General features: G+C 37.8%; 1 protein-coding gene across 3 annotated transcripts in view; it reads right to left on the reverse strand.

Moving 5' to 3' along the window:
* The window catches only part of DCC (DCC netrin 1 receptor), a 1,135,716-nt gene that overhangs the window by 340,757 nt on the left and 781,274 nt on the right, over positions 1-13,685 (reverse strand). For all 3 annotated transcript variants that reach the window (XM_082699428.1, XM_082699427.1, XM_082699426.1), the window contains exon 8: positions 7,083-7,239. In XM_082699428.1, coding sequence (XP_082555554.1) covers positions 7,083-7,239 — 157 coding nt within the window. The remainder of the gene's footprint in view (positions 1-7,082; positions 7,240-13,685) is intronic.

Genomic DNA, 13,685 nt, shown 5'->3' on the forward strand with positions numbered 1-13,685 from the left:
CCTGACTTATGAAATGAAAGCACCCAAGGGGCTGAACAAAATAAAGTAGAAAAAAATAAGATGTTAACTATGGCACTTGCATTATTGACACCATTAACCAGTCAGACAGATTAATGATAATCTGAGCTAGAGTCATTTGCCTGACAAAGTCATTACTAGTCTGAGGCAAATGTTAAATCCACTACCTTTTAAAAAGCTATTGTGTTAAGGAGCTACATAAAGCTGTATGAGCAAATGAGCATCACAGCTAGCCGCTCAGAGACATATGGCGTATATTTGCTCTAGTTGAGAGCCAGAAAATGAACAGGGATATTGGAATCAAATCTCAAAAATCAACTTTTATTTTTTCTCAATTAAAAAAGTTTTTATTGAACTCCAGTCAGTTTATTCATCCTCCTCAGTAACACAATTTGTTTTATTGGTTAAGGAACTACCTATTAGGAATACCACATCTGTCTCTCTGCCACTTGATTCCTACTAGTTCCAATCAATGAATGTCTACAGAATTCATGATACTAGACACTTGGGTATGGAATTATAAATAAGATCTAGTTTCCATCATCAGGAATGGAAACATGCATGTACTCAAACACACACAAAATTGGCCAGAAGGTAGGAATAATATAATCGTAATCAAAGTATAAGGGAGGGATAAAGGAAAAAAGACTTCAGAGTTGGAGGACTGTGAAGAGATTCATATAGTAGTTGACATTTCAGTTGGGGCTTCAATTCAACAAATAGTTTGTGAGTGTTTATTATGGATTCCATATTGCTCTAGGTGCTAAGAATAGCTCAGGGAAGAAACGAGATAAGAACAGCCCTGCCCACATGAAGCTTATATCCTGGCACCAAGAAAGGGGATTGAGGAAACAGTAAGTACAAGGTGATAAAGCCATGGAAAAAATATGAATGAAAAAGGGCATCGGGAATGATAGAGGTCAGGTTAAGGCATCCAGCAGAAAGTGCCACTCATCAAAGACTCAGTGTAAGTTACAGAATGATCCACGTAGATACCAAGGGGAGGAACATTCTAACAGGTTGATCAGCAAGTGCAAAAACTTGAGGGAGGAGGGTTCTTTTTATATTTTGGAAACACAAGGAAGCCAGTGAGACTGGAGAGAAGTGAGAAAATGGGTAAATGGTAAGAATAAGTGATGAGACTAGGAAGGTGACAAGGGACCAGGTCTGGAAGGATATCTGCTTAGTCTCTGTATGAGATAGAAGTCACTGGAGGGTTTTGTAGCAGGAGGATAACAGGATCTAAGGTATGTTTTAAAGGATTTATTCTTGTTGCTGTGGAGAGAACAGCCTTGAAAGGTTATTGCAATAGTTCAGATGAGACTTGATGGTAATATAAAGGGGCAAGAAGTGGTAAGATTCCGTATATGTTTTATTTTTATTTACTTACTTGGCTTTATTTTTTTATCATGGAAAATTGTAAGCCACACACAACTAGACAGAATGAGAGGATGTACCACTTTATTCCTATCACTCAGCTCAAAACTGAAAATCTTCAGTATTATTTTATAACAAATACCAAGTATTATATTATTTCCAGTATTTGGGATATATTTTGATAATGCTGCTAAGACTTGATGATGTTTTTGGTTATAGGATATAAGAAAAAGAAAAGAATTAACAATTACTCCAAGGATTTTGGCCTGAGTGATGAGAAATATGTAGATTTCATTGAGACAGAGCAATCTCTGTAATAATAAAGTATTCAGAGGCAGGTTGAAGGAAAACAAGTATTTGGTTTTGCTGATAAGTTGTAGATGCTCATAAGAAATCAAAAGTTAAGAAACCAAGACAGAATCTGGATTATATATATATATATATATATATATATGGATATATGCAGGTAAAATGTCAAGACCAGAGCTACAAACTTGGAGGACATCAGCATACTGACAAAATATAAAGTTACAAACTGGATAAAAAGAGATCTTCAAAGCCTGAGCCCTGGGGCAATCTAATATTCACAGGCCAGGGGGATTTGAAGTAAAAAGTAGAAGCTAAAAATGAGTGGCCAGAGGGATTAGAGTAGAATCAGGAAAGTCTGTGTAATAGAACCCAAGAGAATGATAAGTGTCACAAAAAAGGAAGTGATCAAATATGACAAAATTTGCTTACTGCCCAAGTAATGTGAGGATGGAGAATTGACTATTGAGTTTAGCAACATGGAAGCCACTGGTAAACCTAGATAAGAACAGTTGCTTGAAATTAGGGACAGAATCACGATTAAAATATTAGGTAAGGTATTGGGGTGAAGTTAGACAACTCAAGGAGATTTGTTATGCAAGGGAACACAGAATAGAGTGCTGGAGGAGGGAGAAATGGGATTGAGGGAAAATTCGTTGAGATGGAAAATACAACTGCACGCCTGTATGTTGACGGACATGATCCACAAGACTGAAAAACATTGATAATGAGGGGAGAAAAGGAATCGCTGAAATTTTATTCTTTTGCTTAAAAAAGGATGAGATCCAGTGCATAAGTGAAAGTTTGGCCTTATTTGTTAAGAGTATGGGCATTTTTTATAGAAATTTGAGGAGACAAATTATATGCTGAAAGACACATTGGGTAGGTAAGTCAGATGATGATGATTACCACATTTGAGCCTTATTTTCAGCTTCTTTCCCATATTGTCTCTGAGTGCACACTATTTTGAGCCCTTCCATTCTGCCCTATGCTGTGACTTCCCTGGATGCTTTGCTTCAATTCCTCCAATTAGTTCTCATAGCAATTCAGAGAGGCATAATTCATCTTCCCTCTATCTGTCACACCAGAGAGATCTTATTTCCATCTTTCCCATATCTAAATGCCCCAAGTCACACATCTAATAAAACAGTAGTACCTTTTTCAAATCCAGCCGTTTAGGCTAAGGTTTAACCATGATAGGTCATAGGAATCACACTCTACCTATGTATAGATTGGATATAGACTTCCATTCAAAAGACTTTTTCAGTTATTATGGGCATGTCTTTATACAGAAATTTTATCATACCTAAATTTGAGAACATTCACACTTTTTTCACAACAGAGGGAGTGATCCTAACTGTATTTCAGGACAATAACTAGAGACAATGAGGAGGATGGATTAGAAGGCAAGAAGCTTTGTCAGAGATCTGATCGGTGATGATGGAGATGACAGAATAAAGGGGCAGAGCTGAGCTGTGGCCAAGGTAGACTTGACAGGACACAATGACTAATGGCAGAGTCGAGAGGCTGGGGTGAGTAAAATATGACTTGGGTTTTTTGTTTGGTCAACAGGATGGAAGGTACTAACATACACCAAGAAAAGAGAGGAAAATATATTTAAGGAGGAGATAGGATGCTTTGGGGCAGGGTAAATTTAAGGTGGCTCCAGGAAGTTCATACGACTGCATGAAGATAGTTGGGCAAGAATTACTACCTCCAGTTTTCTTAGCTGCATACACTGAGATCCAAAGACTATCAGGCTCATGATAAGGTCACAGAGTTAAAGAGCTGCAGATGAGACTAAAATGAATGCCTGCTTCTTTGTGGTAATGAGTGATCTTAGGGAACATAGGCTATATGTGTACTCATGTTTATTTCTTTCATTTTAAAGTCAGGTCAAATTATGAAAGAAAAAAGAAACTTAAATATGACATACTTTATTGCTGTGGACTAGAGAGGGAAGCATTTTGAGACACAGCATGAACGAAGTTGTACTATCCCTTCTGCTTATCGTACTGCACTAAAGACCACTCTGGTCAGCCCAAGCTGTATTGAGCTTTTTGAATCCTGAGGGGTTCTTAAGGATCACTATGAGTTTAGAGCACTCACACATTGGAGACACTATATTAAGCTTCACACTTGAATCCTGGCTTCTCCCCACACACTTTCTACTGATAACTCAATTGGCACCGGAATACCTGGGACAGCAGTCTACTTTGTTCTTCTACAGAAGAATGGACGGTAAAAGCCAGGATGTGTGAACTCAGCCCTGTGAACAAGTGGGTCTCACTGGGCCACCTGCCATTTCTGTCTTTCCTTCTACCTCTGTCACTTTCTTTTTCACTTTCCCTTTCTACTTCTCCCATGCTGTCACCAACCCCCAAAATACAACATCTATGTAGATCCGTCAAGCAGATCACATTTCCCTTGGCTGGCAAACTTTACAGAAAGTGAATGCAGTCTGCATTGGAAGGATGAAAAAAGAAGCTGCCACATCCCAGAAACCCCTGCCTACCAAGGGGAGTCCATTGTAGACTGGTTCTAGATAAGAGGCAATTTAATAGGGAAGAAAAGATGTGGATCTCAGGATGTAATCATATCAGCAGACCAATGTTCATGCACATCCTAGTTGCCCTACCCAAATCCTCACCTCTTGAGGAGCATAATGATGACATTCCAACCTTGTGTGAGACACCGAGTAGGTTTGCAGAGTACATTTGTAAATAGGTGTTGTTCTCTACAGAATTTGAGGATTTGGCAACATAGTGTTTCTCTGAAGAAAACTGGGCAGATCTCTTTGACTGCCTTAAATTTGGGACACAGAAAAACTAATTGTTGATGAGGAGGATAGAAAGTTAAAAAAAAAAGCCCAAGGAATAGAATGGAAAGGTCTATTAAGAAAGCCGCATGCCTTGCTTTTCTGATTCCTTATTTTTTTAAAGTTTTTATTTAAATTTCAGTTAGTTAACATACAGTGTAATATTAGTCTCAGTGAATGATTCCTTCTAAGTGGAATGTTCACAGAGTGGCTTTATGCTTTAATCTTTAAAAAGAAAAGATTTTATTTATTTATTTGACACAGAGAGAGGGCACAAACAGGCAGAGTAGCGGGGTGAGGGAATGGGAGAAGCAAACTCACTGCTGAGCAGGGCACCTGATGTGGGGCTGGATCCCAGGACCCTGGGATCATGACCTGAGTCAAAGTCAGGCACTTAACCGACTGAGCCACTCAGGTACCCCTATGCTTTAATCTTAAATAAGATTTCCTAAACACTGAACATATTCAAATATACTTGCTCAACTGTCAATAATTATATATAATAATGATACCAATCTTACAGGCATTAAAATAAATATTTCCAAATGTCATTTCAAACGATATGGCTACTAGGTATTACATGAAAAACTCTTCTGTTATGGCACATCTAAAATGCTGGGCAAATTATTAAAAATCTTTTTTATTTAAAAAGGCGGTTTTTATCTGTAATATATTGGCAGCAAAATAAGAGAATTATCATAGTGAGAAAGCAGACTGTGGTGCAGGTATTTGCCTGAGGGTATGTGCCTCTCAATAGAAGTCTGGAGCGAGGAGTTTTAGAACTGGTAGGAGAAGAGAATAGGAAATGAAGCTTGCAGATAAAGAAGGGTGTACAGTCTGATTAGAGAACCTCGCATCAGCCAGGATCCTAAAAGAGCAAACCTCAGTGGGTGAACTAGAAAATGAAATTAGGCTCCTGAGAGAACAGGTGAACATATGATCCCAGTCTTAGCTTAATTGGAAATAGAACAACAACAAAAAAATCTGAGAATTCCTTTCCACAAGTCTGTATTTACCTGTGTGAGTTGATATGTTAAAAATGGCAGGAAAAAAATGTTATCATACTTAGTGGACTTTCTCATGTTCAATAAAATATCAACATGATACTGGTATGGGCCAAATAAATCTTAACAAAATTCTGTTTTAACATGGTCTCATTTTGGTAAAGCGCATTCTCCCAAGATTGTTCTGTAATACTTGGTCACAAAAATCTCCCTCAGAGAAATTAGGATTAGAGTTAACAATCAAGAATCACCCATTTATGAAAACAAACAAGCCATTATGAGTAAAATTCAGCAGAAACAAATCATTGAACTAGACTCTCAAAGACTATAGATACTAGAATAATCAACCATGGAATACAAAATAAGTTAATACATTTAAAGAAATAAAATAGGTATTTCACAGTTTCTTCTTTTATTAAATTATGTTTTTTTAAAATTTTTATTTATTTGAGAGATAGGCAGCGGCAGAGGGAGAGGGAAAATCTTAAGCAGACTCTGAGCTGAGCATAGAGTGTGATGTGGGGCTCGATATCATAACCCTGAGATCACAACCTGAGCTGAAACCAAGGCTCAGATGTCTAACTGACTGTGCCACTTAGGGGCCCTCACCATTTATTCTTATAGAAGAAATTGGAATTTACCCAATATCTATGTTAGGCTTACAAATCAAACTTCAAAGTCTTAAAATCATGAAACATTTCAAAGAGAAAGTGTTGAGAAAAATCAAGAATAATGGATTGTGATCTTGAAACTAGACATATACAAAATACTCTTGTCTATAAGTGACAAGTAAAAAGAGGAACAACATGGGGCTCCCGGTTGGCTCAGCAGGTTAAGTGTCTGACTCTTGATTTCAGCTCAGTTCATGATCTCAGGGTTCTGAGATCCAGCCCTGTTTCAGGTTCCACACTCAGCATGGAGTCTGCTTGATATTCTCTCTCTCCCTCTTCCTCTCCCTCTGGTCCTCCTCCCAAGCTCTCTCTCTCTAAAATAATAAATAAATAAAATAGTTTTAAAAGGGGAGAGAAACAATAATTTCTACCAAATATTAGATACTCTGGTATGATCTTTACATATGCAACCTAATTTAATCCTAACAAAAACTTTGAGAGTTAAGCATTATTATTCACTTTTTATTATACAGTAAAGTCAGGCTCAGAGAAGTTATGCAGTTGTCTTGAGCTCACATGATATCAATGGCACTCTGGCTACTGTGGTTCTTTCATATCCTGCTCTGTTAATATACAGCCTAATTCTGTTCTCCACTTAGCACTTTAAAAATAAAAAAAAAATTAAAAATACCTGATTATTAAATATTCACATGCTTGTCTCTTTTAAAGGAAGTTTATTATCAAAGACTTTATTTTATTCTATAAACAATCCCACTTTAAAAAAACACACATAGTCCACGGAGATATATTGTCTTCACTTACAGATGAGCGATGGGCAGAGCTGATTCCACATGGTCTCCAATGCCCCTGCTAAAAATCCCCTGCAGGTGCCTTTATGCCACAGTAGACATATAAAGAGATGGCAGATTACGTACTGGTGGCACTTACCTGTTGTCACCTTCTCTGGAGAAAAAGACTGTGAAGGTCTGAATGTTCCCTTTTGCTTCTGCAGGTGGACGCCAGCTGAGCCGGACAAACCGACTGGAAACCAACACGGGGACCACATCTCTGGGAGCGGAAGGAAGGACACTGGAGCTTGGGATAGCTAGGGAAGAAGAAGAGGAGGCTGTGAGAGAGGTGTTGGTGCCATAGATGGGAAATGTGCAGGAAGGCAAAACCAATCTATTAGCAAACATAGAATGGTCCATTCTAAAGGAAGGAAGAAAAACAAGGGAAAGCAAACTGTGAATGGAATCAAAGATATATTAGAATTTCTTGGACCTTATGAAAGGTGGCAAATTAATAACATATATGACTCTCTTGCATACATTGCTCATGGGATCTGTAACAAGTAAAATGTTCTGTTTAGGCATGACACAGAGAAACATAGCCATGGATAAATGCCTCAGGTAACCAAGCAGTTACTGTAAAGCCTTATTCCACGCTGAGCCTGTTTTAGATACAATTTAAAGTAACAAGAAACCAAAGTTGATAGAAGCTAACCAAGAGCAGAAAGAGTTCTTACAGATGACCTGCTAAAAAGGAACTGACAGAAAAAAATTCTACCAGACCTAAAGATACACAAATGTTCTATACTTGTAGAGTATCTTTGCATGTATGGCAAAATTTAAGAATTGTTATTCACAGGAATAAATCATCCACATTGAAGAACTCATTTTTTAAAAAATATTTGGGGCATTTACAATCTATAATGAAATTTTCTATTAAATGTGTATATTCATAATTCATGTTCTTATTTTTTCAGGTTCCCAAAGGGTAGGAAACATATGTTTCATTTTGACAGGTGATTTCTAGCCCCAAATCACAAGGACTCATTTGCCTACATTTAATCTTCAAACTGGCTTTTATGGGACATTTTCTCTAGTTCTTACCAAAATGAGTCTTCGTCCTTGCATTCACTTTCTCCAGGGGCTGGCTGAGTCACTATTCCTACTGTGCACTACACTCCTGTTAGCAGGAAAATCCACTGGGGTCAGGGGGGCTGTATTACTTCCTAATGGTTCCAGAAACATTATCAATTGACAATACATACCCTATATAGAGAGAAAGAAGCTTTAAAGAACTACAGAAATCTTTCACAATTGTTTCTGGCTCCATATCTTCTTAGCCTACTTCTTTATAGGTAAAATTTCCCCTTGATTTTTTGGTCAACCCAGTATTTGAAACAAATGGTGGATTGGCAGCAAGTTAGTCAATCTTATGTGGCATAGTGGTGAGCAGAGGGAGAAGACTGATGCCTGGATATGTAGCATCTGTCTCAAAAATGTGGGTGATATTGAGCCTCCTGACAAAAACCTGTAGTTCCACACACCATGGACGTCTCATACTAGTACAGCTATGTGAATTTATCTTCCCCACCCCCTTCACTGTCCACTCAGTATACTTCTCCACTTGGGTTGCTCAACTCAGTTGTATCTACACCTTCCTCACAACTGTATAGCACAGAAATGCAAAAGGTATCTCCTACTCCTGACTCTCTCTCTCACTCAACCTTTCTAGAAGTCCTCCAACCCCGGACATCTGGTAAACCTACCCCATGTTAGCTCTACCACTACATCATCATTCTACCACTACATTATCAACTGTGATAAGCACAGTTATCTCTGCTTTCTCCAGCTCCTCTGCTTTCCTTCCACTCATCTCCCTCAAATGTACTCTGTGTACAGACAGCATCCTGAATAAGCTTATAAAAAGACACATCTGGTCATATTAATCTACTACTTATTTTTCCTCAGTGTCTGTTCTTTACCTCAGGGAATCACCAAACTTTGAAATGGGTCTACAGGCCTGGCTCCTGTTTATCCCTTTTCATAGTTCGGCTTCCTCCACAAAGAGGCTTAAGACACAGATTGAAGCACAAAGAGTTAATTTGGAAGTGATCCAAGCAAGCTGGCAAGTGAGACAGCAGGGAGTGAAAGCTAGAAAACATGACTTATCTGGCAGTTAGCACTGTGGGGAACTGGATGGCAGCTCCATGGGGGGCTCTGGGGGACAAGGTGGCACTGGCCTCTAGGTTAACTGTCTTGAAAGAAGCACGCTAAAGTATTTATCCACTACTCCTCCACCACCGATTGAGGGTGATTCCGAGGGCCATCCTGCATAACAGCCTAGTGTGTTCCTGTTGCCAGAAAAATACCACTTTGGGGAAAGGCTTGCAAAGTTTCCACAATAAGCAGCATCCATTAGCTCCACTTATCCAAAAAAAAAAAAAAAAAAAACTCATAGATTGCTTATCTAATGCCAGCCCTTCTAGGTATGGAGAAGTCAATGGCAAAAAATAGATGACGGCATTCCTCCTGAAGCTCACATGGAGGTTTCTTGGATTTTCTCCTCACCATCCCCCATCACTGCCCCACAGATGGGGGATGCACTGAGATCATAATAAGGTTTGAGGGAGGAAAATGCCACCTAATCATCACACCTGTGAATGACAAGAGGCTCTGAGGCTCCCTGGCTTTTTGCTGCTTGCACTAAGCAGGCTCTCCCCATGTGGATCCACGGGTGATTCCCTGAAGCCTTCCCACAGCAGCTCCCACGCTAACAGACCCATCTTGTCCACCTAACTCCTGCTGTTCCCCTTCACTTAGTCTAGTGCTATTTCCTCTGGAAAGAATAACCTAAAGTATTTGCAAAATATCTAACATGATAGTTAAGATCTATAATATTTAAAAACAAATCCAAAATGAATAAAAATAAAGAATCTTATTTGAAATTAGGGTTCAACCTGACAGTAAAAAAAAAAAATAATAAAGTGCATTAAAATAAAATCTAAACAGTCTGTCAGAATAAAGTGTATTAAAAAAAAAATCTGTCAGAGTAGCAAGACTTTTAAAGAATGTTAGTATCTAGGGTTGGCCAGGATGTGACATTTTCTTACACTGTCAACTGAAGTTTGAAAAAGGACAGTCTTTTTAGAGGTTAATTTCACAAAATCCTTTAATATGAGTAATATTCATGCCATCTGACCATTCTCAGGTTTATAAATTTATCATCTAAAACACCCCAAGTAACCTCGTTATCCATGCATCCTGGCAAAATCATAGCTCATTTTCTCAAAATGTAAACCCTATACATCTTGCCAGTTTAAAGCAAATGGGATTATTACTAGATTTTTTTTTTAAACAAAAGATTTTCTAAAAAACAAAACATGATCCAGGATGACCTGTATAAATCTTTTGAGAGTTCTCAAGAAGTTAGACAAATTAGTTTTAAAAGAACAGGAAAAAAAAAAAATTTCAATTCCTTTTTCCCAAAATGCACCTCACTTAGAGATGGTATCACATCAAAAATGAGGTGGTTTCCCCATCTATTCAGAGGCTGCCAAGAGGGAGAGCAATGGGAGTCTGCGCAAGGATGCTTTTCTCCTCAGGCTTCCAGAAGTGCCTTCTCACAGAGCCAGTCTAGACGCAGATGACACAGATAAAGCTCAGAATAGAATTAATCATAGACCCTTTTACCTCAATTTAAACAGTCCTCGTATGAAAAGGAACGGACACATTTTTTAACAAAGGGATGGCTTCTTTCTTTATACAAGGAATTAATTTTGTTCTTACTAATCCTCCATGCTTTCTCTCTACAGTTACTCGTCTCCACAGAAGGTCTCAATAAGGAACTAATCAGGACTTTTTTCTTTGCTCTTGGAGACCTAATCTCCAGTCTGGCCCTAATCTCCCTGGCCCATTACTGTTGCCATGGTTACGGCTTCTTTATCTGTGGTCATGGAGAAGAGGAGGCGAATTTACCATACTATAACAGAGTCTTTTTTAAAAAATTTATTTAGAAGAATCTCTTTATCAAAGAAAATTATCATAATAAAATCCAGAAAAAGGAAGTGATTTCTGAAAATAATAGAAATTCAAAGAATAGTTTTGAAATTTTGGTTTCTAAGTTCCTTGTCCCTACTACTACTACTAGTACTATTACTACTATTTAATGATGGCAGTGCAATAGCCTTGGTAACAATTACATTATTGGGTTAATTTTTCTATAAAGCCATGTCTGCCTAGATACCAGAAAATTTGTTTCTCTTAGAATTTTACTATATGTTTACAGATATTAATTTTTCCTTAACCTTATTAACTGCCTGACCTCTACTCCCTATGAGGCACATGAATTATGATTAGATGTATTCACAAAAACATTTAATTTTTATTAATATCAAACAAGCAATAGGCTTACTTTCTTGTCATTCCCCATATTATTAATGAAAATACCTATAAATGTAGCCACCATATCAACTAGATGTTTTATTCACATCATCTCCTTATTAGCCTGAAGATTTGTGTAAAATATAAATGGGTAACATTAAGGAAATTAAAGAAACATTTAATTGTTCTTGGGGCAAATATTATTTCTTTTCCTTTTGCATTTTTTTCTTATCATTGTTTCCTTGACCTCAAACTCTAGTTTTTAATTGTCCAAATGAAGAAGCACATAAAATTTACATTTTGCTTTAAAGTTTTTATATTTCACAAAGTAATTTTGCAAACTTGCCAGAAAGATGCTCAGCAATATAGGGTTGAAATTATAGAGAATGACAATTTTTCTAAGGTTTCATATTATTTTCAATATTCAAAGAATCATGGTTTTCTAGCCAGTATATTGAGAACTTTAGTAAAACAAAGAAATGTGAATTTTAAAAAATAATGATTTGAAATGACTTTTTAATTTTAAATTAATATGAGATGGAAGTTAATGATCTCCATATTTCATTAAATCTTAATCTTTACATAAAAGAATTTATTGGGTTAGTCTCTAAAATGGAATAATCAATATTTATTGAATGTCTATCAAGTTTCTACTGTTATGCTTGATTTGAAGAATTATTTTTAATTGCTTCTGTGCATTTTAGAGAAGATCAAGTATAGCATCTGTTCTTATCAGTTTAATATCTGATACGTCCTCTAACTGAGGGCAATATATTCAATGGATTTTTGGATCGGGGAGATGGAAGAGGAGTTTGCTCTCTCTACTCCACACATGGACCTGGTATTGTAGTATTTCCAGGAACAGTGCACCCCCTCCATAAAAAAATCATTTTTAAACTCTGGCTTTTTCCCTAAGAACATAGGTGTATTCATGTAAGACAATTACTAAGTCTGAGATAGTCTCTTATTTATAAACTAATTCCATCCTAAATTTTCAGTAGGGTGATTGTTTTAGAAATCACAACACGCTTTCTCCCTAAACCATTTCTACTCCATCCCCAGAAACCTATTTAATTTATCATTTTACAGACTAGCATAGTAGTAGTGCTGTGGAATTGGATCATACATTTTTGCATTTTCTTTGGTAAATCATTTCAGGTATCCAATCATTAGTCCATTCAATATTAATGGAGGGATTACTATGTGTAAGGAACTGCATGAAGGTCTTTTTATTTATTTTATTTTTTAAAATATATTTTTTAAAGATTTTATTTATTTATTTGGCTGAGATCACAAGAAGACAGAGAAGCAGGCAGGGTGGGGGGAGCAGGCTCCCTGCCGAGCAGAGAGCCCAATGCGGAGCTTGATCCCAGGACCCTAAGATCACGACCTGAGCTGAAGGCAGAGGCTTAACCCACTGAGCCACCCAGGGGCTCCAATTTTTTAAAATATTTTTATCTATTTATTTGACAGAGAGTGAGAGATCATGAGTAGGCAGAGAGGCAGGTAGAGAGAAGGCAGAAGCAGGCTCCTTGCTGAGCAGAAAGCCTGATGCAGGCCTTGATCCTGTGACCCTGAGATCAGGACCGGAACTGAAGGCAGAGGCTTTAACCCACTGAGCCACCCAGGTGCCCTGCATGAAGGCCTTTTTAAATCCACGTCTCAAGGCCAGAGCCGGAAGCCAGCTCAGCCATTGGTGATTGTCCCCCCCATCTTCACCGACAAGGACCTATCTCTTCTACCTCTCACATTGCTTCTTCCATCCCAGTTCTAAGTTCTCAGTTGTCGTGGGTAACTGTAAGCCTGAGAAGGGCACAGAGGAAGGTCTCTGGGGTCATTGACCTTAATTGGTTCCATGAAGATCTCATGCTTTCACCTCTGCTACTTTTGTGTACAGCAACCTGGAGGGAATATCTCCCTCCAACTGCTCTGCCGCCCTGACCTGGGCTTCTCCTTCAGCCTTCTGCTCAGGTGTCACTTCACTGATTCCCACCCTGGCTTAGGAGCCCCTCATTCTGGACTTTCACAGGAATAGAAAAAGTCCCCTCTGGAAACTTTGTATACTGAACTCTAATGGTCTAGTCATTTTTTGTTTTTTTTTTTTTTTAAATTCTATACCAAATTGTATTTTCTGTAAGAGTAGAAGCAAAGTCTACACTGTTCACCAATCTAATCCCCAAATCTAGTAGCATATGTTTAGTGACATCCTAGGCATCCAATACATTCTTATAGTGTTAGTTAAATGAAAGGCACTGGAAAATTGTGAAATTTATAATGTTAAGACTTTGACTAAAAAATTCCCTCTCAGAAAGCTTAAAAATAGGTATCTGAGATTATGTACGAGGAGGGGACTGAGCTATTACTACAAGCTGGCCATGCTAAT

The sequence above is a fragment of the Mustela nivalis genome, assembly GCF_964662115.1.
Source record: "Mustela nivalis genome assembly, chromosome: 14".
Classification (NCBI taxonomy): domain Eukaryota; kingdom Metazoa; phylum Chordata; class Mammalia; order Carnivora; family Mustelidae; genus Mustela; species Mustela nivalis.